Source organism: Jaculus jaculus, chromosome 18, assembly GCF_020740685.1.
Source record: "Jaculus jaculus isolate mJacJac1 chromosome 18, mJacJac1.mat.Y.cur, whole genome shotgun sequence".
Classification (NCBI taxonomy): Eukaryota; Metazoa; Chordata; class Mammalia; order Rodentia; family Dipodidae; genus Jaculus; species Jaculus jaculus.
Window position 1 is genome coordinate 16,111,211 of NC_059119.1, and position 25,982 is coordinate 16,137,192.

General features: G+C 45.5%; 1 protein-coding gene across 1 annotated transcript; it reads left to right on the plus strand.

Moving 5' to 3' along the window:
- The first annotated feature begins 6,944 nt into the window (after positions 1-6,944).
- Positions 6,945-25,898, plus strand: Vdac2 (voltage dependent anion channel 2). The gene is made up of 10 exons (XM_012948650.2): positions 6,945-7,085; positions 7,285-7,342; positions 8,611-8,679; positions 9,850-9,899; positions 16,876-17,028; positions 17,121-17,173; positions 17,589-17,816; positions 20,007-20,157; positions 23,112-23,169; positions 25,513-25,898. Exons 2-10 carry the CDS (start codon positions 7,309-7,311, stop codon positions 25,602-25,604), a joined length of 888 nt encoding a protein of 295 aa, XP_012804104.1. The 5' UTR covers positions 6,945-7,085; positions 7,285-7,308; the 3' UTR covers positions 25,605-25,898.
- The last annotated feature ends 84 nt before the right edge of the window (positions 25,899-25,982 follow it).

Here is a 25,982-nt window from a genome sequence, read left to right on the forward strand (position 1 = left end):
ACACAATTTAATTACTTGTTGGCCCACTGTGAATAAAGCCTTTGTCACAGGCACTTCGTGGGAGTTATAGATGAAGATCACACTCATCACCATCAAAGGGTTCATAACATACAAGATGAAAGTGGAAAATACAAATATCTGCAAATGATCGTGGCGATTCTGCTAAGTACCCAATCTTCACTTGGTGCCCTCACATTTCATTTAATCCCCCGTAGACCCTCCTTCTGGGCTCACTGAGGAACTTCCTCCAGCGTTGGGATTGAACCTGTACCACTGTCTTTCAGAGACTGTGAGTGTCTCCACTGCACTGGGAGGCCTCCAGGCACAGACCAGAAGAAGGCACAGTGATGAACCAGTGATGGGAGACTCAAGGAGGAGCTGAATCTGGAAACACTTTGTTTTTAAAATTTTTAGGCAGTTGGGGGGGGGGGAGCTGGAGAGATGGGTTAGTGGTTAAGGTGTTTGGCTGCAAAACCGAAGGACCCAGGTTTTATTACTCAGGACCCACATAAGGCAGATGCACAAGGTGGCACATGCATCTGAAGTTCATCTGCAGTGGCTGGAGGCCTTTGTATGCCCATTTTTTCTCTCTCAAAATAATTAAAATATTTTTTAAAAATTTAGGGGCTCCTGGGCTTTAATCCCATCCCTCAGAAGCACTGGTGTGTGGATTGCTTCCTGGTCAGGTTCAGAAGCAGGATGTCATGTGCTGAGCTGTGTTCATGGCAACCCTGTGTAGTGAAGATGGGAGAAGAAGAAGGCTGTCCATGTCATCACTGATCATCAGTCTTTACAGCCAGAACCAGCCTGGGGTTTGTTCCATTCTCCACACATAGGCTAACAAATCATTTGACATCCAATTGTTGCCCGGAGTGGAGGAGCATACCTTTGATCCCTGCACTCTGGAGGGCAGAGGAAGGAGGACTGCTGTGAGTTTGAGGCCAGACTGGGACTACATAGTGAATTCCAGGTCAGCCTGGGCTAGAGTGAGACCCTACCTTGGAAAAACTAAGCAAAGAAAAAAGAAATTGATCGCTTTGTGTTCAACCCAAGAAAGCTGAGAACGCAGCAGACTGGTGGGGAGATGGTGGGTCATCTGGAATCAAACTGACCAGCCTCCCATGGCTAGAAATAGTGGCTCATTGTCCCTCCAGCTTCCTGTTCGGCTTTCCTCCTTATGGAGCGTCCAGGCATTTGGCCAAATTGCCCTGTGACTTCCCAGCTCTTCGTGGCCCTCCTTCCACTGCCTCCCACACCAACTCCAGAGAGACAGGGCAGCTGCACAGTAGATGCAGGCAGGCGTGGGATGGGAGTCACGAGACAGTCTCAGCAGTGACCTGGTGACAGGTCTGTGAAACCAGCTCCCCTCTCTTGCTTTGAGACTCAGGCCCGCACCACAGATTTAAAAGGGGAAAGTTATGAAGGGGAGGCACATGCCTTTAATCCCAGCACTCGGGAGGTTGAGGCAGGAGGATCACTGTAAATTCCAGGCCAGCCTGAGACTACATAGTGAACTCCAGGTCAGCCTGGGCTGGAGTGATATCCTACCTCAAAAGAAAGAAAACAGAAAAAGGGTTGGAGAGATAATTTATCTGTTAAGGCACTTTCCTGAGAAGCCAAAGAATCCAGGTTTGATTTCCCATGACCCATGTAAGGCAGATGCACATGGTGGCGCATACCTCTGGAGTTCCTTTGCAGCAGCTGGAGGCCCTACACATCCATTTTCTCTCTCTCCCTCTTTCTCTCAGATAAATAAATAAAAATAAAATATTAAAAAAGAAAAAGAGCCAGGCCTGGTGGCGCACCCCTTTAATCCCAGAACTTGGAGGCAGATTTAGGAGGATGGCCAGGAGTTCAAGGCCACCCTGAGACTACATAGTGAATTCTAGATCAGGCAGAGCTAGAGTGAGACCCTACCTCACAAAAACAAAACAAAAAAATTTATGGGCTGGAAAAATGGTTTAGCAGTTAATGTGCTTGCCTGCAAAACCTAAGGAGCCAGGTTCATTTCCCTAGCACCCATGAAAGCCAGACACACAAGGTGGCACATGCATCTGGAGTTCACTTGCAGTGGCTGGGGGCCCAGGCACACCCAGTCTATCTGCCTCTCTCTCTCTCTCTCTCTCTTTTTTTAAATTTATTTGAGAATGATAGACAGAGAAAGTGGGGGAGAGAGAGAGAATGGGCGCGCCAGGGCTTCCAGCCACTGCAAACGAACTCCAGACGCACGCGCCCCCTTGTGCATCTGGCTAACGTGGGTCCTGGGGAATGGAGCCTCGAACCAACTGGGGTCCTTAGGTTTCACAGGCAAGGGCTTAGCCACTAAGCCATTTCTCCAGCCCTCTCTCTCTCTCTCTCTCTCTTTTTTTTTTGTTTAAATATATTTTATTTATTTATTTGAGAAAGAGAAAGAGGCAGATATAGAGAGTGGGCATGCCAGAGCCTCCAGCCACTGCAAACAAATTCCATATGTGTGAGCCACCTTGTGCATCTGGCTTATATGGGTCCTGGAGAACTGAACCGGAATCTTTTGGCTTTGCAGGCAAATGCCTTAACTGTTAAACCATCTCTCCAGCCCTGCCTCTCTTTCTTAAATAATAAAATTAAATTTAAAAATTTAATGTAGGGCTGGAGAGATGGCTTAGTGGTTAAGGTGCTTGCCTGTGAGGCCTAAGGACACAGGTTCGATTCCCCAGTACCTACATAAAGTCAGATGCACAAGGTGGCATATGTGTCTGGAGTTCATTTGCAGTAGCTGGAGGCCCCTGGTGTGCCAATTTTGTATTTGCCTCTTTCTCTCTCTAATAAATAAAATTAAATAAGAGCATTATTGAACCATACATATAAAAAAACATTTAAAAAATAATGTAAGCCACGTGTGGTGGTGCATGCCTTTGATTCCAGCACTTGGAAGGCAGAGGTACTTGGTTTTTATGTTTGTTTTATTTTTGAGGTAGGGTCTCACTCTAGTTCAGGCTGACCTGGAATTCACTATGTAGTTTCAGGGTGGCCTCGAACTCATGGCAATCCAAGTATCTCTGCCATATCGTGAAAGATGGTGCATGCCTTTAATCTCGGCACTAATTGAGACACTAAGGGCACACCAGGGCCTTTAGCCATTACAAACAAACTCCAGATACATGTGCCATGCATTACGCTTTATGTGGGTACTGGGGAATCAAACCCTGGCCATCTGGCTCTGCAAGAAAGTGTCTTTAACCATTCAGGCAACTCGCCAGCCCAGCCTGTGATTTCTGAAGCTAAATCAGTTAAGATAGTGCAGAGGTGGTGAGGAAGCGGTACAGGCCACGCTGTACGTCAGGCAGCTGGTGGACAAGTCGAGCGCCCCGAGCGTGAAGCACTGTCTGCATGGTGTTGTGCCACACGGAGAACTTGATTGGAGTGCCACTCCAGGCTCCAGGAGTAGGGGTTGCAACCCAACAGGTAGATCACACCTTGGCCTCCCAGTAGTGATGACCTTGAGACAGGCCCCTGCTGCACAGCACCTGAGGCCACTGATTGACACTTGGTGAAGGAAGGGCTGCTGGTCGGGAGGGATCCAGGAGGATGCCCAGGTTCAGCACCGAGTGGCTGGCGGGAGAGGCGTCGAAGCTCAGGGTGCAGTAATCTAGGAGGGCCACAGGGGCAAGGAGTGGGGGTCAAAGTCATCATTCCCAAGGCCCAGGGCTGGGCCCTCTGCAGGAAGAGGTGTGCTGAGGTGCATAGCATGTGTATAGTAATTATTATTTTGGGAGGGGGTTGTTTTTGAGGTAGAGTGTCACTGTAGCCCTGGCTGACCTCAAAAAAAAAAGATATTGCAGCTTCATCCTTTCTTAGAGCACCTCTGGGAAAAGTCAGCCATCATGTTGATACAGGATTTGGGGCTTCAGGAGGAGTTCCCCAGTTTTTATGAACCCCAAGTTTTGGGTTCTGCACTACTTATTGAGTTTTGAGTAGGATCTCACTCTAGCCCAGGCTGACCTGGAATTCACTGTGTCGTCTCAGGATGGCCTCGAACTCATTGGATCCTCCTACCTCTGCTTCCCCAATGCTGGGATTAAAGGTGTGCGCCACCACACCCAGCTTCTGTACTACTTTTTAACAAATATTTTTATTTATTTATTTGAGAGAGATAAGCAGACAGAGAAAATGGGTGTGCCAGGGCTGCCAGCCGCTGCAAACAAACTCCAGACACATGTGTTGCCTTGTACATCTGGCTTATGTGGATCCTAGGAAATAGAACCTGGGTCCTTTGGCTTCACAGGCAAGCACCTTTACCATTGTGCCATCTCTACAGCCCTGTCCTGCCTTTAATAAAGCCCAGTGTGGTGGTACATGCCTTTAATCCAAGCACTCGAGAAGCAGAGGTAGGAGGATTGCCGTGAGTTCAAGGCCAGCCTGAGACTACACAGTGAATTCCAGGTCAGCGTGGACTAGATTGAGACCTCACCTGGAAAAACTAATAAAAGAAAATTGCTACAGAAAATTCACAATGTAAGGCTGGAGAAGTGGCCCAGTGATTATTTAAAGGAGCATGCAGGCAAAGCCTGTCAGCTTGGGTTCCATTTCCCAGTACCCACGCAAGAGACCCTGGTGTGCCCCCACCACAAATGTAAATAAGTAAACAGAAACCAAAAATAAAATAAAGAAGCCCTGCTTCAGGAAGTAAAAAGGCCTTATTTAGCAGACTGACTCTTCCTGGCATATGGTTGTATAGGCCAACTGGAATGGGGCTGCTTGTCTCAAACAGGCCAAAACTGGTCAACTCTCGCCCCAGCCAGGTTGATTGCACACTGACCTGTCCGAATCTGAATAAAGAAACGAATCAAGCTGAGCATGGTGGTGCACGCCTTTAATTCCAGCACTGGGGAAGCAGAGGTAGGAGATCGCTGTGAGTTCGAGGCCACCCTGAGACTACATAGTGAGTTCCAGGTCAGTCTGAGCTAGACTAAGACCCTACCTCGAAACAACCACCACCAAACACACACACACACACACACACACAAACACACACACACACAAAAGAAAGAAAGAAATGAGCAGGGCATGGTGGCACACACCTTTAATTCCAGCACTTGGAAGGCAGAGGTAGGAGGATCACTGTGAGTTCCAGGCCACCCTGAGACTACATAGTGAATTACAGGTGAGTCTGAGCTAGAGAGACACTACTTCAGAAAACCAATAAATAAATAAATAAATAAAAATAAATAAAAAAATAAAGTTAAAAAAAATAATGTGGGGCTGGAGAGATGGCTTAGCGGTTAAGCACTTGCCTGTGAAGCCTAAGGACCCCGGTTCGAGGCTCGATTCCCCAGGACCCACGTTAGCCAGATGCGCAAGGGGGCACATGCATCTGGAGTTCGTTTGCAGTGGCTGGAGGCCCTGGCGTGCCCATTCTCTCTCTATCTGTCTCTCTCTCTGCCTGTCTCTCTCAAATAAATAAATAAAAATAAACAAAAAAATTTAAAAAAATAATGTGGAGCCTGGCATCTTAGAAGCAGACTCTTTTCTGACTTTTCACAACACACACAATCTCAGTCAAGGCTGCTGGCTGGGCTTGATCATGAGAAGAGAAATTCACTAGGCTGCCCCTTGAATTTGGGTTTCGGGTTAGAAAAGCATAGCTAGCTATCCAATTTCCTGCATTTTTTTCTTTTTAAAGTTTTTTGAGATAGGGTCTCATTCTAGCTCAGGCTCACCTGGAGCTCACTATATAGTCTCAGGGTGGTCTCGAACTCAGGACTATCCTCCTACCTGTGCCTCCAGAGCGCTGGGATTAAAGGCGTGCACCACCACGGGTTTAGGACAGCCTATTTTGTGTGTATGTGTGTGGGGGGGAGGTTGCTCTGCTTCCAATATTCAACTGGGAATGGCTAACAAACCCTGTCACTTTATAGAGGTGATCGAGTGAAGTCCCAATTGTCCACATTTCTTTTCTTTAGCCCAGGCTGGCCTTGAACTCACAGCTATCCTACCATCCGCCTCCAGAGTGCTGGGATTATAGGCGTGTTGCCCACCACATTGACAAACTGTCCACATTTCTATCTCACTTCTATTTCTTGACTATGTAGCGCAGGCTGGGCCTCAGCCTCCTGGGATTGAGGGTATAGGCGACCGGCTGCCTTCCTCCTCTGGTCGCACACCATCACGCTTCCTACAAGGGTGTTTCCGGGCCGGCCACCCAGGGGAGCTTGCGCTCCGGGCACGCTGCCACGTCTCTGCCAGGGGAAAGCAGTTCCCGCGCCGGAATGGGCAGGAGGCCGCACAAGAGCCGCCCCGAGGCCAGATCGGAGGAGGAGAAAACCGAGACAGACGCACTTGGTTCCGGGATTGTTCCCTTCCCCCCGCCACCCCGGGGGTGCTCAGTCCAGCCGGGAGTGGCCACGACACCGCGGAGGGCGGCGCAGGCCAGCCGGAAGGGCGCTAAACCCAGGGTAGACCCGGACGCGGGCGTGATCACTGACTCCTTCTTGGGAGCCCCCCCGCGGCGGGTTGATACCCCGACGCCCCGGACAGGAGCGGGAAAAAGACTCAGGTGCCCACGCCGGCGCGCAAGGCGTTGGGAGAACGTACGTGACCGCGCGGGACAACACCCAACGCCCCGCCCCGTCCGTGACGCGTGTGCGCGTGCGCGCGGCCTCGCCGTTCCCCGCTCCGCCCTCCCCTCCACCCCCCCCACCCGGCCGCGGGGCTGCCCTGGCCAGTGCCTGTCTCGAAGTCCGGAGGCTTGCTGCTGCGTTGACCACCTCCCCCACCCCTCCGCCGCCGACGGAACGGAACGGTCCACCCGCGGGGACGGACGTGTCGTCGATCGACGCGCCCGCTCCGGATCGGGTGGGGGCGGGTGGCCGGCGGAGACAGGCGCGCGGCGGGCAGCCCCCCTCTGCGGGGAGGACAGCGGCGGGGTCCTGGCTGGGGGAGGACGGGCTGGCTGCGGGCGGGCGGGCGGGCGGGCGGAACGGAGTCTCCTTCACTTCGCCCTCCAGCCGCGGCAGTTGCAGCCCGACGCGGCCGACTGTAAGAACGCGCGGCCTGAGCTGCGAGGCTAGCGAGCGGCGGCGGCGGCCCTCCGGAGAGAGCACCAGGTACCCCCTCGTGTCTGTCTCACGTCAGCCGCACGGAGAGAGGCCTTAGGGCCGCGGCGGCCAAAAGGCCTCGAAGCTGGGAGTCGGGAGCCCGGGCTAATCGGGGTCGGCCTTAAGATGGCCGCGGCCTTACCCCCACTCCTCCTCGCCCCTTCTGCGTCCTTTTTTTTTTTGACTGTCCTCTGTCCCATTTGTACAGATCACCTCTTCCCGCGGCCTCGCCATGGCGACCTCTAGACAGAACTGCTGCCCGCGGCGTAAGTCCAGCTGGAGGGGTCGGGGTGGTGGTGGTGGGGACCTCGGCGGGATGTGGCACCTCGTCCTCCCGAAAGACGCAGCTCGTCCCTTCGCTCCACCTCCACATCCTTTTCCCAGGACCGGGAAACTGTTCCCCCTTCCTCCCCCCACCACCCAGGCCACTGGGACTGACCGTCACCTGTGCTGCGGACGTAGGGCTGTTGGGGGACCCGGGGTGCGGGGCTCGAGCCTGGGGCGTTGGCCTGTGGCCGCATTCATCTTCAGCTTTTGGATGTGACAAATTCGAAAGCAAAAATAAAAATAAAAAAAGTAGTTAGCTTCGATTCCACCTTGGATGGGGGGTAGTTACTGCCTCGTGCAAGGTCACCCCATGTGCTCTTAAGGGCGTGGACGTGCTCCGTAGTATGAATGGGCTGGTGTGAGAGAGCTCAGACTCCTTGCCCTTAAGCCTCTCTGCATTGGAGGAGGACTTGGGGGGTGTGTTCATATGTTTAAAGTGCCACTTGATAGGTCATTGATGTAGGCACTTAAGTGAAATCTACATGGCTGTATTTTTTTTTTTTTCCCTCCTGTGTCCCAATATCTAAGTTCCCACAGTGTTAAGTTTGGCTTTGCTTCTTAATGGCTGATTTTGATCTCTGGTATTCTGGTATTTCAAAGGCTATTTTGCAGGAGAAAGGGTCTAATGCTTTTAAGTTTTGGTGTTGTCATTTTGGTAAATCAGCCCATCCCAGTGAGTTTTGACACATGAGAATTGTAGATTCCTTTCTTTTTTTTTTTTTTCCTTTCTTTTGGTTTTCCGAGTTAGGGTCTCACTCTAGCCCAGGCTGACCTGGAATTCACTATGTAGTCTCAGGGTGGCCTTGAACTCAAACAGCGATCCTCCTACCTCTGCCTCCCAAGTGCTGGGATTAAAGGTGTGAGCTACCAAGCTTGGCTGACTTCTGAATTCTTTGTACAAGAGTCTGTTCTTTTACAGGGATAATGTAGGCGCCGAATGTCAAATAGAAAGTTTGGTTTTCTAAATTTGGAAGACCTTTATCAAGTTTGTATAATCACATGGTCGTCTGTTTAGAAAGAAAGTGACTGGAGATATCTCTTTCCCTCATGCATTATTGTTTGTTGTGGTCCGTGTTGGCATCTAAGCATACCTCTATCTGCAAGCTGGCCTGCTTGAATTTAAAAGATTAGTAGTGGGTGATAGACTGGTTCTGGGACTGAAGGTAGGAGAACAGGAGCATTAACCCCAAATGTTTCTTTTTATTAGCAATGTGTATTCCTCCATCATACGCTGACCTTGGCAAAGCTGCTAGAGATATTTTCAACAAAGGATTTGGTAAGGACTTTATTCTTTTTTTTCCCCCAAAATATTATTTATTTACTTATTTGAGAGAGAGGAAGAGGCAGAAAGAGAGAATGGGTGTGCCAGAGCCTCCAGCCACTGCAAACAAACTCCAAATACATGCGTCCCCTTGTGCATCTGCCTTATGTGGGTTCTGGGGAATCGAACTGGGGTCTTAGGGCTTCGCAAATGTCTTAACCACTTAAGCCATTTCCCCAGCCCAGGACTTTATTCTTTTTGTTTTAGCTCAAAAGTGAAAACGTGTTGGATCTGTTAGGGAAATCAAACCTTTAATTTTTTGAAACTTTTGCTTAATTCTCCTTTTGGGTAAAATGTCACTTGAAACCTCTGTCAAAATAGATGCTACAGCAGTCCACTCCAATTTCTCCCTTTTTTCATCTTTTTTTCCCCACTTTTTAAAAAACAAATATTTATTTGAGGCACGTGGGGGGGGTGGATGGGTGTTGCGTGCCAGGACCTATTGCCACTACAAACAAGCTCCAGATGCATGCACCACTTTGTGAGTCTGGTTTTAGATGGGGACTGAGGAATCAAACCCCAGTTTCCAAGCCTTGCAAGCCAGAGCCTTTAACCACTGAGCAATTTCCCTAGCCCTCAAACTATACTTTATGGTCTTATCTTTAAGAATAAGCAGGCTGTGCTTTTTATTTCCTTAAGTTATAGCTTAGACCTTGGTTTCAATAACTGAAAGTTGGGTTTTGACTCTTAGAACCCATAAGGAATCTTTTCTTTCTTTTTGTAAGAGAGAATTTGAGTTTCCTGGAAGATTTTGTGTTACATATGCCCTTTAGATTATTGGTCATACCCATTTGACATGAGTGTTCCAAGTCTCAGTGCTACATAAACCATGGGCTCTTCTGAGATTTGATACAAGTTGATTTTCTAGTCTGGTGTTATGTTTAAAAGCAAATATAGGGTGTGGGGACAAACTCTACACCAATACACGAGGCAGAGCATCACAGAGAAGCTCTCCTTTACTGAGTCACCCTAAGGAGAACTCCTGTTAAATTTTTCGTTCAGATACTATGTATCAGTACATTTTTATCCCTCTGTGGATATGTGGAATGTCTTTAACATGTGTTGTAGTAAGAATGTATTGTTCATACAGAAAAATCATTCTCTTTTGCTCTTTACTTTTTGAAGGCTTTGGGTTGGTGAAGTTGGATGTGAAAACAAAGTCATGTAGTGGTGTGGTAAGTGTTGACTAATAAGTTCTGGTGAACCTGTATAATTTCTCATCCCATAAAATAATTGAAAGCTGTCTACATATGTTTTACGTGGTTTTCATGTGGTCTTGTCATATTACTCTGTATAAAATGCATCATCACTATATTGTAAAATAACAATGACTGGTCATTTGGGACTAGTTACTCAGCTTGAAGGCAGGAAGCCTTTTGAAAAGTATATAGTACTTTATTCATTTGAGTACACTAATGATTTATATAATGGCTATATTGCTGATAGTCCTCCATAGGTAGTTCTACATATGCCTTGTCAGTATGGAGTTCTGATTTTAATACCTCTTTTTTTTTTTTTTTTTTTTTTTGAGGTAGGGTCTTGCTTTAGTACATGCTGACCTGCAAGTCACTGTGTAGTCTCAGGCTGTCCTTGAACTCACAGTGATCCTCCTACCCCTGCCTCCCAAGTGCTGAGATAAAAGGCGTGTGTCACTGTGCCCAGCCTGATTTTAATATCTTCTTAAGGAGTATAATATTTTGATATGTGAGTGCTGATCCTTCATAACTCATAAAAGGAATGAAGTAAAATTTAATTTTGCTTAAATTTTTTTGTTACAGCAGTTTTTATTTTATGATTGCTTTTAGAGGTAGGAGCATAATGGACTTGTTAGTGTTACTGGTTGCTTTGATAAAGTTAATCCTGTTGTAGTTTTTTTAAAATATTTGAGAGAGACAGAGAGAATGGGCATGCCAGGTCCACTAGCCAATGCCAAATGCATCTGGCCTGTATCTGGCTTATTAGGTACTGGGGAATTGAACCTGGGTTCATTGGTTTTGCCAGCAAGTGCTTTAACTGCTAAGCTGTCTCTCCAGCCCTGGTGTCATTAAAAAAATTATATATTTAAAAAATTAAACATATTTATATTTCTACACTCAGAAGACAGAGGTAGACAGGTTGCCGTGAGTTCGAGGCCACCCTGAGACTACATAGTGAATTCCAGGTCAGCGTGGCTACAGTAAGACCCTACCTCGAAAAACCAAAAATATACGCGTGTGTATATTTCTATTTATTTATTTAAATTACTTTTTTTTTTTTTAAACTTGATATGTAAGTTTTATTTATAATAGCAAAAGTGGAATAAACTAAAAGAACAAAATAGGATTAAATTACTTTTTTAAAAAATATTTTTATTTCTTTGAGAGCGACAGACAGAGAAAGAGGCAGATAGAGAGAAGGAGAGAGAATGGGCGTGCCAGGGCCTCCAGCCACTGCAAACGAATTCCAGATGCGTGCGCTCCCTTGTGCATCTGGCTAATGTGGGTCCTGGGGAGTTGAGCCTCAAACCAGGGTCCTTAGGCTTCACAGGCAAGCGCTTAACCGCTAAGCCATCTCTCTAGCCCTGAATTACTTTTTAAAAATATTTTTCTGTTATTTATTTGAGAGTGACAGACACAGAGAGAAACAGGCAGAAAGAAAGAGAACGGACGCATCAGGGCTTCCAGCCACTGCAAATGAACTCCAGATGCGTGCACCCCCTTGTGCATTTGGCTAATGTGGGTCCTGGGGAATTGAGCCACAAACGGGGTCCTTAGGCTTCACAGGCAAGCGCTTAACCGCTAAGCCATCTCTCCAGCCCTAAATTATTTTTTTATTAACAACTTCCATGATTATAACAATATCCCATGGTAATGTCCTCCCTCCCCCCACTTTCCCCTTAGAAATTCCATTTTCCATCATATCCCCTCCTCCTCTCAGTCTCTTTTATTTTGATGTCATCATTTTTCTCCGTGTAGTCTCAGTTAGACTGGGCTAGAGCAAAACCCTACCTGGGGGGATGGGGGGGTAGAAAAGGTCCAGGCTTGGTGGCGCACACCATGATGGTCTTGTGAGGTAGTGTCAGGCACTGTGAGGTCATGGATATCCAGGCCCTTTTGTGTTTGGAGGAGCACGTTGTAAGGAGTCCTACCCTTCCTTTGGCTCTTACATTCTTTCTGCCACCTCTTATGCAATGGACCCTGAGCCTTGGAAAGTGTGATAGAGATATTGCAGTGCTGAACATTCCTGTCACTTCTTCCCAGCACCATTTATTTTATTTAATTTTTGAGGTAGGGTCTCACTCTAGTCCAGGCTAACCTAGAATTCACTATGTAGTCTCAGAGTGGCCTCATACTCAGGGCAATCCTACCTCTGCCTCCCAAGTGCTGGGATCAAAGGTGGGTACCACCATGCCCAGCCCTTATTTATTTATTTGAGCAAGAGAGAAATAGGCAGGTAGAGAAAGGCTGTGCCAGGATCTTCAGCTTCTGCAAACAAACTTAAAAGACTCATGTGCCACCTTGTACATCTGGCTTACATGGGTCTTGGGGAATTGAACCTAGGTCTTATGGCCTTGCAGGCAACCGCCTTAACTGCTAAGCCATCTCTATCACTGTTGTAGTTTTTAAAGACCAAAGTTGTTAGGTTCTAAGGTTTTATTTTTTTGTCCTGTCCTTTGTTTTCTTTGGTCTTCAGGGAAGCCTATGGTTTTGGTTGAGTGACTTTTTTTTTCCCCTCAAGATAGGGTCTCACTCGAGCCTAGGCTGACCTGGAATTCACTATGTAGTCTCAGAGTGGCCTTGAACTCATGGTGATCCTTCCACTTCTGCCCTCTGAGTGCTGGGATTAAAGGCGTGTGCCACCACGCCCGGCCTGAGTGGACTTTTAACAGGTTCTAGAGTGGTGGTAAGTGTGGTAAGGGTTAGGGACAGATATGGGGGCAAGTTGAGGATGAACTGATCAGAGAGGATGTTTAGTTTTAGACCTTCTGTATATAATTTAATAGTTATAGTCCTGATGCCGTAGTTTGCACTTACCTCAATTAAATCCTACTGAGGCTTGTCTTCTTTCTTGTATAGCAGAGATGTTCAGGCTGCTCAACGTTGTTGAAGTCACAGTATGCAGTGGTAGAGTGAATTGCTCCACTGTTGGTGTCATCTGGCCCTGTCTGGTCCCAGGCTGGATGTTGGTTTTGTATCCTGAGGATTCAATGGCATATATTTAGGCTAGTTGTTGATCTCTGGGCTGATGGATGACAATAGGTGGAGCCTTGAGTCATTTATCACTGTCACTTGGGATTTAAAAATTAATTACCACCCATACATATTTAGCATTTTAACTTTTTTTTTTTTTTTTTTTGCGAGGTAGGGTCTCAGTGTAGCCCAGGCCGACCTGGAATTCACTATGTAGTCTCAGGGTGGCCTTAAACTCATGGTGTTCTCCTACCTCTGCCTCCCAAGTGCTGGGATTAAAGTCATGTACCACCATGCCCAGCCCATTTTAACTATCTATTGGAACAATATGCCTCATATATATTGCTTGAATAATGATGCTTCCCTTGCTTTAAATTTTTTTTAAACTTTTATTTATTTAATAGAGAGGGAAAGAGAATGGATGTGCCAGGGTCTCTAGCCAGTGCAAACGAACTCCAGATGCATGCACCACCTTGTGCATCTGGCTTACTTTGGACCTGGAGAGTTGAACCTGGGTACATAGATTTCACAGGCAAGCACCTTAACTGCAAAATCATTTCTCCAGCCCTTTCCCTCACTTTTAAGGCAAGGTCTTTAGCCAAGTTTGAGCTGATACTTAACTCTGTAGCCCAGGCTACCTCAGCCTCCTGAGTGCTGGGATTAAAGATGTGAGCCAATAGCTGGAGAGATGGCTTAGCAGTTAAGGTGCTTGCTGGTATAGCTAAAGGACCCAGGTTTAATTTCCCATTACCAACATGAAAGTTAAAATCAGATGCTCCAGGTGGCACATACATCTGGGGTTCATTGGCAATGGCTAGAGGCCTGGGTGTGTCCATTCTGTCTATGTGCCTCTTTCTATCTGTAATATCTATCTATAAATAAAATATTTAAACAATATGTGAGCCAACACGCCTGGCTTCATGATCTGATTTGGAGTATGTGAAAACATGATAAACTTTCACAGTGTCAGCTCACTCTAGTACTCCAGAGGTAGGCTTTGTTACAGTTGAAGTAGACCCCCAAAAGTTACAGGTGTTCTCAATCTTACTCCTTTGGTAAATGACACCCAGGACTGTATATGTAGACTCTCAGGTTTATATCACATGTTACTTCCCAATATAACCCAGGGCATATTTAGAATGGCACTGAGTGCCAACCTTTGACTTGAAATTCTTTCTAATGAGAACATCTTATTTTTGGAGTGTGTATATGATACCTAAGGATTTGAATACGTCTAACTACACAGAAATAGTTAAACTTTTTTTTTTTTTTTTTTTGGTGGTTTGTTTTTAAAGTAGGGTCTGTAGCCCAGGCTAACCTGGAACTCACAGAGATCCTCCTATCTCTGCCTCCTGAGTGCTGGGATTAAAGGTGTGCAACATAACGCCTGGCTTGCATTAGATTTTTTTTTTTTGGTGCTGATGTCTAATTTATATAGTGTAGCTTATATTAGGAAAGAAGCACATATGATGTTTTTAAGTTCTTCCTTGTGCTTTTTATTTTTTATTTGATTTTTAAAAAATTTTGTTTTCATTTATTTATTTGACACAGGGAGAGAGAGAGAGGGAGAATGGGCATGCCAGGGCCTCTAGCCATGGCAAACGAACTCCAGATGCGTGTGTGACCATGTGCCTCTGATGTAATGTGGGACCTGGAGAATTGGACCTGGGTGCTTAGGGCTCCATAGGCATGCATCTTAACTGCTAAGCCATCTCTCCAGCCCTGTTTTTTATTTTGTTTTTTCAAGGTAGGGTCTCTCTCTAGCCCAGGCTATCTGGAATTCACTACGTAGTTTCAGGGTGGCCTTGATGAACTCATGGCGATCCTCTACCTATGCCTCCTGAGTGCTGCATGAGGCATGCGCCACCATGCCCAGCAGTTAATAAGAATATGTATAATGGTTTGAATGGATTAAAACTGGCTGAAGATTCCATCTCTGAAAAACAGAATATTGGGATTAATAAAAAATATTTTGGGGGCTTAGTGGTTAAGGCTAAGGACTTGTGTTCTACTCTCCAGATCCCGTGTTAGCCAGATGCATTAAAGTGAGGCAAATGCAAGGTCGCAGATGCCCACTAGGTGGTGCAAATGTCTGGAGTTCAGTTGTAGTGGCTGAGTGCTGGCATGCCAATTCTCTTTTTCTCAAAAGAAAAGAATTTTGATAGTGGTCGGTCATTCTTATTTTGTAGACCAGGCTGGTTTTGCACTCATAGCAAATATGCCTCCCCTCAAGTGTTTTGAACTCATGACAGAAACTGCTGCCACAAAACAATTTCCACAAGTTTTCAGGGAAGCTGAGTGTGCTGGTCCTCACCTGGAACCCCAGCACTTGGGCAGCTGAGGCAAGAAGAGTGCTGAGAGTCTGAGGGCAGCTTGGGCTATGGTGTCACAAACAAAAAAGAAAAAAATAATTTGCAGGATAAGAGAAAATTGGGAAACATTCCTTAAAAATAACCTTGGTTGTTCTAAATTCTGACTTCAGGGATGGGGATCTGTGGTGAACCATACTGGCAATGTTTCAGTATCAGGTAAATTGGAGACAAACTCCTTCCTCCTCCTTGTGGTGCTGGAGACTAAACTCAGGACTGAACTTTCAGCCCCTTTTTCCTTTTTTTACATTTTATTTTCATTGATTTATTTGAGAGGAAAAGATAATGGGTGCCCCAGGGCCTCTAGCCACCTCTCCAGCCCCCTCTATTTCTTTTTAAATATTTTTTATTTTATTTATCTTTATTTATTTGAGAGAGATACAGAAATAGGCAGGTAGAGAAAAGGCGTGCCAGGGCCTCCAGCCACTGCAAATGAACTCCAGATGCACATGCCACTTTGTGCACCTTGCTTACATGAGTCCTGGGGAGTTGAACATGGGTCTTTTGGCTTTGTAGTCAAACGCCTTAACCGCTAAGCCATCACTCCAGCCCTCTAGTATTTTATTTTTATTTATTTATTTGACAGAAAGAGGGAGGGAAAGAGTGAGAGAATGTGAGTGCCAGGGCCACTGCAAACGAATGCCAAATGTGTGCGCCTCCTTGTGCATCTGGCTAATGTGGGTCCTGGGGAATCGAACCTGAGTCCTATGGCTTTACAGGCAAATGCCTTAACTGCTAAGCCACCTCTCCAACCCCCCCCCCCCCCCCCCCGGTCTTTCTTTTTGACTGGGTCTTTTCAAGTTACTCAGGCTGATCTTGAACTGCCTCAAGTCCTGCCTTAGCCTCCTGAGTAGTTGGGTTTATAGGTCTGCAGCACCAGACTCAGCAGAAGTTTTTTTAAGATGAGCATAGTTTATTGATCATTTGAGATTTTTTTTTTTAGGGGAGAAAGAATTGCACACCAGGGCCTCAGTCACTGTAGTCAAACTCCGGATGCTTGTGCCACCTAGTGGGCATGTACAACCTTGTGTTTGCCTCACCTTTGTGTGTCTGGCTTACATGGGATGTGGAGAGTCAAACATGGGTCCTTGTGCTTTGCAGGCAGGTGCCTTAACCACTAAGCATCTGTTCAGTCTCATTTGAGTTTTTATATATTTTTAAATTAATTATCATTATTATTACTAGTATTATTAGTTTTGGTATTTTGGGGTAGGGTCTTTCTCTAGCCCATACTGACCTGGAATTCACTATGTAGTCTCAGGGTGGACATGAACTCACGGTGATCCTCCTACCTCTACCTTGTGAGTGTTGGGATTAAAGGAGTGCGCCACCATGCCTGGCTGCATTTGAGATTTTTTGTTGTTTTGAAATAGCCTCATTGTAGCTCATGGTGGCCTCGAACTCACAGCATTCCTCCTACCTCTGCCTCCCAGGTGTTGGGACTAGTGTGCCACCATGCCTGGCTACATTGGAGATTTTTTTAAAAGGATGTTTTATTTATTTACTTATAGATGCAGGTAGATAGAGAGAATAGAGAGAGGACTTACAAAGTGTGAGGCTGTAGATTCTTATTCAGACTTAGGAGAAGGCTCATTAAGTTGTTTATTCTTTAGGAATTCTCAACATCTGGTTCATCTAATACAGACACTGGTAAAGTTACTGGGACTTTGGAGACCAAATATAAATGGTGTGAGTATGGTCTGACTTTCACAGAAAAATGGAACACTGATAATACTCTTGGAACAGAAATCGCAATTGAAGACCAGGTAAATTTTCAAAAACTTGCTTTTTAGTGTTATTTTTAATTTCTGTGTTTCACAAAGGAAATGAAGTGAACATACTCTCTTTCTCAAAATAGATATGTCAAGGTTTGAAATTGACATTTGATACTACCTTCTCGCCGAACACGGGGTAAGTATTGACATTTTTTGTGCATTGACTTTAAAAGCATTCCCCTTGTCTTCCTGGAGAGATGCACATGTGTTTGACAGTTCACTGCTTTGTGTCGGCTGATAGTTGCCTTGCCTATTGGAGCACTGCTTGCTGTCGTTGGTGCATTTGCCTCCTCACTGTGACACTGTCTGGTGGTAATTACTATCTGGTGTCTTAAGAGGCTTTTGTGAGTACCAGTTCTGCCAAGCAGGCTTCCTGTAGTGTAGCAGTCCAGTTACCCATGTGCCCTTGCCTTTAATTCTTTCTGCTGTTTCTAAGCCAGTCACACTGCAGTTTATTTAAATCTGTTTTGTGTCCACCATGCTGGAGTTGTGTGTGTGTCTTTCTCAGTGATACCAGTTTTAAGTCAGTCTGTTTTTTTTTTTTCCCCCAGAAAGAAGAGTGGTAAAATCAAGTCCTCTTATAAAAGGGAATGTATAAATCTTGGTTGTGATGTTGACTTTGATTTTGCTGGACCTGCAATCCATGGCTCAGCTGTCTTTGGTTACGAGGGCTGGCTTGCTGGATACCAGATGACCTTTGACAGTGCCAAGTCGAAGCTGACACGGAATAACTTTGCAGTGGGCTACAGGACTGGGGACTTCCAGTTACACACTAACGTGTAAGTGTTTCTTGCATTGGATGTTAAGATGTGGGCCCTCAGGATAGTACACCTGATGCTATCTCTCACCTGTCATCCTTGGCCATTTCTGTGGTGCTTCACAAAAGCACAGAGAAAAGGTGTTAGTGTGACTTCCGGTGCTGACAGAGAATAGTCACTTGTGAGTTTTGATGTACTTTGTGTTTCCAGAACAGGCTTTCTTTAACCATTGGCCGACTGCTCGCTGCCAGTGTTTCCTTACCTCAGTTCGTTACCTATGATGAGAGGGTGCTGAGTTGATAGGACTGTCTAAGATGTATTTTTACCTAACCCAAATTAGTTGATATGATAAAATAGTATATTGATAAATAACAAGCAAAAAGAAGAAAACTACTTCCCATAAAATATAGTCTTTATTAATGTTTTGCGATTTATGTATTTTTGGTGCTGACATTGAATCTAAGGCTTCACAAATGCTAGGAAAACACTTGAGCCATTGAGGCACACCTCCAGCTTGTGTGTGTGTGTGTGCATCATGCCCTTTTTAAAAAAATTTTTTTTTTTCCTGAGGTATGGTCTCACTGTTCCTATTAAGAACATCTTGATAATTTTCTCATATCATTATGCATTTTATGCTGTATTGTTCAGGACAGAGTAGTAATTCTGGATGAGTATGCTGTGATTTTACTCATTCCTCTATTGGAGGCATGGGTTAGGGAACCTTTCTTTGCACTTGTGTGTATGGGCATGCCAGAGTGTCTTTCCACTGCCAACACATGCCAAATACATGTGCTGCTTTTTGTGTCTGGCTTTATGTGGGTGCTGGGGAATTGAACTAGGTTGTCAGGATTTACAAGCACACACCTTAACTGCTGAGCCATGTCCCCATACTGACAGTCCTCCCCTTAAAAAAAAATATATGTATCGATGTATGCACCTATGTATATTTTGTTTTTTCAAGGTAGGGTCGTGTTTTAGGCCAGGTTCACCTAGAATTCACTATGTAGTCTCAGGGTGGCCTTGAACTTAACAGCAGTCCTCCTACCTTTGCCTCCCAAGTTCTGGGCTTAAAGATGTGTGCCACCATGCCTGGCTAAAAAATATTTTAAAAAATTTAAAATTAAAATTTAAAATATTATATATATATATATATATATATATATATATATATATATATATATATATTTATTTATTTATTTGAGAAAGTATGGGTGCACCAGGACCTGCTGCTACTGCAAACAAACTCTAGACACATTTCCCTAGGTCAGAAAAAAAGTCTTTCAAGACTGTGGGCAGGCCTAGTCCTCACACTGTAATTCTGTCATTCAGGAGTCTGAGGCAGGAGGAGTCCCGTGAGTTTAGGTCCAGCCTGGGCTGCAAGTGAGACTCATCTTGTCTCTCCCCCCAAAAGGACTTTCAGATACTCACTAGAAAACATGAATGGCGGGCTGGGGAGGTTCAGTGGTTAAAGGCACTTGCTTCCAAAATCTGCTGGCTCAGGTGCTGTTCCCAGCGTCCACATAAAGCGAGATGCACAGAGTCTAGAGTTCGTAGTGATGGGAGGGTCTTCATGCCTCCCACCTCCCCCACCCCTCCCATACAAACACACGCAAATTTAAAATGAGCATTGTGTTTCCCAGACTTTTGTCCCCCTGATCCCTCCCATTTGGGGGATTGAATTTAGGGCTTTTTTTTTTTGTTTGTTTGTTTTTGTTTTGAAAGCTAGGCAAACACTTTTTGGGGGGAGGGGTTGAGATAGGATCTTGCTCTAGCACAGGCTGACCTGGAATTCACTATGTAGTCTCAAGGTGGTCTTGAACTCACAGTCTTATGGAGTGCTGGGACTAAAGGTGTGTGCCACCAAGCCTGACTAGGCAAACACACTTTATCCCTTTGGTACTTGCTCAGTTTTAGTAGTCAGTTATACTTTAATGTTACAGTATTACTCTGCCTTAGAAATTATTGCATTGTCTATTTTATTTTATTTATTTGAGAAAGAGGCAGAGAGGAAGAGAGAATGGGCACGCCAGGGCATCCAGCCACTGCAGATGAACTTGAGATGCACGTACTCCCTTGTGCATCTGGCTTTCCTTGGTCCTGGGGAATAGGACCTGGGTCCTTGGGCTTTGCCAGCAAGCACCTAAACTGCTAAGCTATCTCTCCAGCCCTGCATTGTCTGTTTAAGATTCACTAACTTAAATTCTCTTTCAGCAATGATGGGACAGAATTTGGAGGATCAATTTATCAGAAAGTATGTGAAGACCTTGACACTTCAGTCAACCTCGCTTGGACTTCGGGTACCAACTGTACCCGCTTTGGCATTGCTGCTAAATACCAGTTGGATCCCACTGCTTCTATTTCTGTGAGTGTTTCTGTGGCCCAGGGTAGGGTTTTGCTTGTGGGACTTCTTTGGGTATATTGAACTGTGTGATACATACAGTCCCCTGTTAGGAAATAGTTTGGGATTAGAACTTGGAGTGTTGCTTTGCCTACGGAGACAGTGTGAGAGCTTTGATTTCCAGGCTACGCCACTTAAAGTGATTTGACCCCAGTCAGGTGCTGTCCCGTTAGTGTTTCTGGTTTGTTTAGTTAGTTAATTAGTTTATTTATTTTTGTTTTCCAAGGTAGGATTTCACTCTAGCCTAGGCTGAATGGGAAGTTACTATGTAGTCTCAGGGTGGCCTCAAATTTAAGGCAATCCTCCTACCTCTGCCTCTCAAATGCTTGTATTAGAGGTGTGTGTCACCACGCCCATCATGTTTTTGGTGAGGGGAGCAGGTTTTATCTATGTTTAGCCAGGGATGATCTAGAACTCACATTGTAGCACAGGATGTCCTTCAAGTTACAGTGATCTTTTTTTCTGGTGCTGGGATAAAAGGTCTGTGCTGCCATGGCCAGGTTGAATTAGCATTGATAGTAACTCTGAATCTCAGTTCTGCCTAACAAGTGTTTGGGGCCCTGAGCAATTTGTGTTGAGGTACTGTAGTACCTTATTTCTTTGATTTCCTGCCCACCTACCCAACACCCCCTTTCAAATTAGGGTCTCTAGTCCATGCTGACCTGGAACTCTGTGTCCCAGGCTGGCCTCCAATTCACAGTAATTCTCCTCCTTTTGCTTCCTGATCATTGGGATTAAAAGTGTGTGCCACCAAATGAGGCTTGACTTTTTTTTTTTTAATTTAAAAGATATATGTTTGTTTGTTTATTAGAGACAGAGGGAGAGAGAGAGAGAGTGAAAATGGGCGTGCCAGGACCTCCAGCCACAGCAAAGGAATTCCAGGTTCATGTGCCACCTTGTGCATCTGGCTTACATGGGACCTGGGTAATTGAACCTGGCTCCTTAGCCTTTGCAGGCATGTCTTAGGGTGGCCTTGTACTCACAGTGATCCTCTTACCTCTGCCTCCCAAGTGCTAGGATTAAAGGCATACGCCACCATGCCTGGCAAAAGTTTTTATTATTTGAGAGTGACAGAGAAAGAAGGAGATGGAGAGAGAGAATGGGCTCGCCAGGGTCTCTAGCCACTGCAAACGAACTCCATGCGCCACCTGTGTATCTGGCTTACATGGGTCCTGGGGAATTGAGCCTCGAACTGGGGTCCTTAGGCTTCACAGGCAAGCGCTTAACCACTAAGCCATCTCTCCAGCCCTCAAAAAAGTTTCAAATGTATTCATATCTGCAAGGCTTTTCAATCATATGTGTAACTCCATTCTCTAAAAGCATTTTTTGCCTAGTGTGATGGGTTTTAAATTAGTATATATTATATATAATCATGGAGCTTATGACTGTTTTATGTATATGTATATAATATATTTTGGTCATATTTACCCCATGTTACCTTGTCTTGTTCTATGCCCACTATCTTTGTTGTCTTTTTATTGTTTGTGAAATTTCTGTAGAAAGGATCTGAGGTCATCAGTCTACATGCCATTTTTAAAGGTGAAGAAACAAGCTTTGCAAGAGAAAGAACTGTTGTTGGTGGGTAGGGAGTAGGCAGGGAGTGAAGCCAGGACTAGACCCTATGTCCTTTGATTTTGATAGAGTCCCTCTGTAAGGGTGAGCAGAACACCTTACTGGAACTGTCCTCTAAAAGCTCAGTGTGCACACACCTCACCATCTTCTGCAAAGGGCATGTGGGGTGGTGACTCTCTTATCTGGTTCTTGGGGGTCTCTGTTGTTGGTCTCTAGGGCGGCCCGAGGTGGGGCAGGAGAGTGCAGTGCGAGGGCGGGGCCGTCGGCTCCCGTCCGGCCCATCAGCATCTGCCTTCTGTGTCAGTTGCTTACGGTGTTGGACTGCTTGTGTGTGCTGGGGTGACAGAATGTTACAGCTGTTGTTGCTACGTAGTGCTCTCCATCCTCCCTTTTCTTTTGAGGTAGGGTCTCACTCTAACCCACGCTGACCTGGAATTCGTTATGTAGTCTCAAGCTGGCCTCAAACTCGTGGCAATACTTCTAACCTCTGCATCCCGTGTGAAGTGTGCGCCACCATGCCCGGCTTGTTAGCTACTTTTATACCGTGCCTTCCTATGCTGACCAGTACAGATGCCTGCCTCGCCTCTGGCATTGAGGGTGAGGTGCTCCCTTAGAGCTGCTGGTGTGGTTTGAGGGATGTGCGTGGTGGTAGAGAATGGAGCTAAAAGGAGCTTCTCCTTCCCATATTTTGCCCACAAGCATTCCTGTCAACCCTTGAAAGTCTGTGACCTAAAATCCTAAAATGTTAGGACTGTATGAAGAAGGCAGAGGCCTGGGTGATGAACCCTACCCTGTTGGAGCCATCTGTCACAGGCAGGCTAGTTCTACACAGCTGGTGAGAGCTGCGAGGATTTACGTACTTGGCCTTTGGAGATGTGAGAAGCAGCAGTGTGTGCTTGAACTCATTTCAAAGCTGCTGTGTCACCTCTGCTGAGCCTGTTGGAACTTCATTCACCACATGTCCTGCTTTTGTGCCTAGACAATTTTTGTGCTATATGAATAGTTTGGGTCTGTGGACACATGTTTTGAGTGTCAAGAGTTACTGGGACCTATGCAGTTTGAATTTTTTTTTTTTTTTTTTGAGGTAGGGTCTCACCATAGCCCAGGCTGACCTGGAATTCACTCTGTGCTCTCAGGGTGGCCTTGAACTCATGGTGATCCTCCTACCTCTGCCTCCCATGTTCTGGGATTAAAGACATGCACCACCACACCTGGCTAGATGCATAATTTTTAAGTAGCTCCTGGGTTTTATTTTGCTTAATATATCAGTAGTAAATTGTAGTTCACATCTGAATTAAAATTGCAGTCTTTCTAATTATAACATTTATTTCTTTTTAAAATTTTAGGCAAAAGTCAACAATTCTAGTTTAATTGGAGTAGGCTACACTCAGACTCTGAGGCCTGGTAAGTATAAGTTGGATTATCTTTTCTTATTTATTTACTTATTTTGGGACATGAGTGTATGATGTTTGTGTATTTGTGAGCTCGTGTGTGTGGTGGGTACACTTGGGCCATAGTGCTTGTGTGGAGGCCAGAGGTCACTTTTGGGTATTATGTTGGTCTTGCCTTTTCACCTTGTTTGAAGCCAGGCTAGCTGGCCCACAAGTTTCCTGGAAATTCTCTGTGCCTGCCTACCATCTCACTGTAGGCCTTCTGGGATTTTGCTACAGGGTCCAGTTTTTTTTTTTTTAAATTATTTTATTTATTTGAGAGATGGGGGGAGGGAGAAAGAGACAAAGAATGGGTGCATCAGGGCCTCTAGCCACTGCCAATGAAGTCCATGTGCATGTGCATCTGACTTTATGTGGGTAATGGGGAATGAAACCTGGGTCTCTAGGCCTTATAGTCAAGTGCCTGAGCCACTGAGACATCGCTCCAGCCCAGGTTCCAGGTTTTTTTTTTTTTTTTTTTTGAGGTAGGGCCTCGCTCTATCCCAGACTGACCTGGAATTCACTATGTAGTCTCAGGCTGGCCTAGAACTCTCAGCGATCCTCCTCCCTCTGCCTCCCAAGTGCTGGGAATAAAGGCATGCACCACCACATCTGGCTAAGGCTCCAGGTTTTTACATGAGGTCTGGGGATTCCCACCTCAGGTACTCTGGCTTGTGCTATAAGCATTTAGTTATTTGTAAACCTTTTGAACTAGTATTAGAATTGACTAGTTCTCCCCCCCCCCCCCCGGCCTTTTTTTAAAGTTTTCATTGGGAAATTGCAGCTTATGGTGTACCCCTGGCACAGCTGAGGCAGCACTGACTGACTGACTTACTAGTTACACCCATTCCCCACTGAGTCTCCTCACTTGGGTCTGAGTAATGTCCTGGAGTCACTTCCCTCTCCTCAGTGCTCGCTCACTGCTTTGGTCTTGTTGACGTAGACTTTGTGGTTACTCAGCAGCTTTTTGAGACTTGAGCATATGGGTGCTTGAACAATCTGGGGAGCGCCCTTCATACACAGGTGCTGAGCCAGTAGGGCTGGGCAGTGAATCCTATGTTTCTATTCTATTTAGCTTCTGGTTCACAGCTGCTTAAGCCATGGACCAAGAAGGTTTTAAAGTCTTCATTGCTCTTTTTTCCCCTTATTGGTAGAGATTCTCCGCGCCACACCTAGAATTAATTTTGACCGTCTTAAAGAAAAGTGAAGAAATGGTCCTGTAAATAGTTACTCACTGACATGACTACTCTGCATACCTATCTCCCTTGCCTCACACATTTTAAAAAGTGTGTTTGCACAGCGTGGCACACAGCTTTAGTCCCAGTACTCAGGTGGCAGAGGTAGGAGAATTGCCATGATTTTGAGGCCACCCTGAGACTACATAGTGAATTCCAGGTCAGTCTGGGCTAGAGCAAGACCTTACCTGGAAAAACCAAACCAAAACAAAAAAAAGTGTTTGTGAGGCCAGGTGTTGGTAACACACACCTTTATTTCCAGCATGGATTGCTGTGTGTTCAAGGCTAGGTGAGACCTAACACACACACACACACACACACACACACACACACACACACACACACACACAGTGTTGGGGTGGAGAGATGGCTCAGTAGTGTTAAGGCACTTTCTTGCAAAGCCTAATGGTTTGGGTTCATTTCCTGAGTACCCATGTAAAACTAGATGCACAAAGTGGCACGTGTGTCTGGAGTTCGTTTGCAGAGGCTGGAGGACCTAATGTGCCCATTCTTTGCTTGCAAATAATTTTTTTTCGTTTTTAGTTTTTTGAGGTAGGATCTTGATCTAGCTCAGGCCGAGCTGGAATTCACTATGGTGTTTCAGGCTGACCTCACACTCATAGCAGTCCTACCTCTGCCGTCCGAGTCTGGGATTAAAGGTGTGCGCCACCATGCCTGGCCTATTAGGACATTTTTCATGATCACTATACCCTGGTCACTGTAAGAAAATTAGTATTAATTTATCTGATATAGTCACTGTTCAGGTTTTTCCTTTTGTCCCCAAATGCCTTTTTGTTCGAGTTCTGATTTGGTCTCTCAGCTGTCATTTAGTCTGGAAAATATTGTGAACATAACTGTATTTTCTAGAACACTTTGAACTTGTCATTAATTTCTAACCTTTTTATGCTCTGATTTCAGAGCTTTCAGAGGCTTACAAGTCAGTATTGCCAGTTTTCAGCGCCCTCTGGTGGTCAGAAGTAGTATGCTAGCCGGCAGGCTGGAGCAGGGACAGGCAGTTACTGGGTGGTTACAAGAGAAGTGAAGTGTGTTCGGCTCATGGCGATGGTTTGCTGTGTTCACAGGTGTGAAGCTCACATTGTCTGCTCTGGTAGACGGGAAGAGCATTAATGCTGGAGGTCACAAACTTGGGCTTGCCCTGGAATTGGAGGCTTAATCCAGCTGAAAGAAACCTCTGGGAATGGATATTGGAAGATTTGGCCTTAATATATTTCCATGTGACCAGCAGGTGTCTCCCCCCTCCCCCAAGAAGGTGGTCAAAACGAAGGATGATCTAAACAAGAGCTGTATTTTAAATATGTAGACAGTCACATGTTAGCTGGTTTCTAGTTGAATTGGTTATCAAGTTACCAATGCTGCAGTCGTGCAGTCACCTATACATTATTTAAATGTATTTAACTGTTAAATGTGCTACCCACCAGTAATGAAATAGACCTTTATGAAAACTGCAGTTGTGTGGGGTTTTTGGTGTGCATTTGTGTGTAGATGGTGTGCCCCATGAGGCCAGAGGGAGATGCTGGGTGTCCTGTTACCT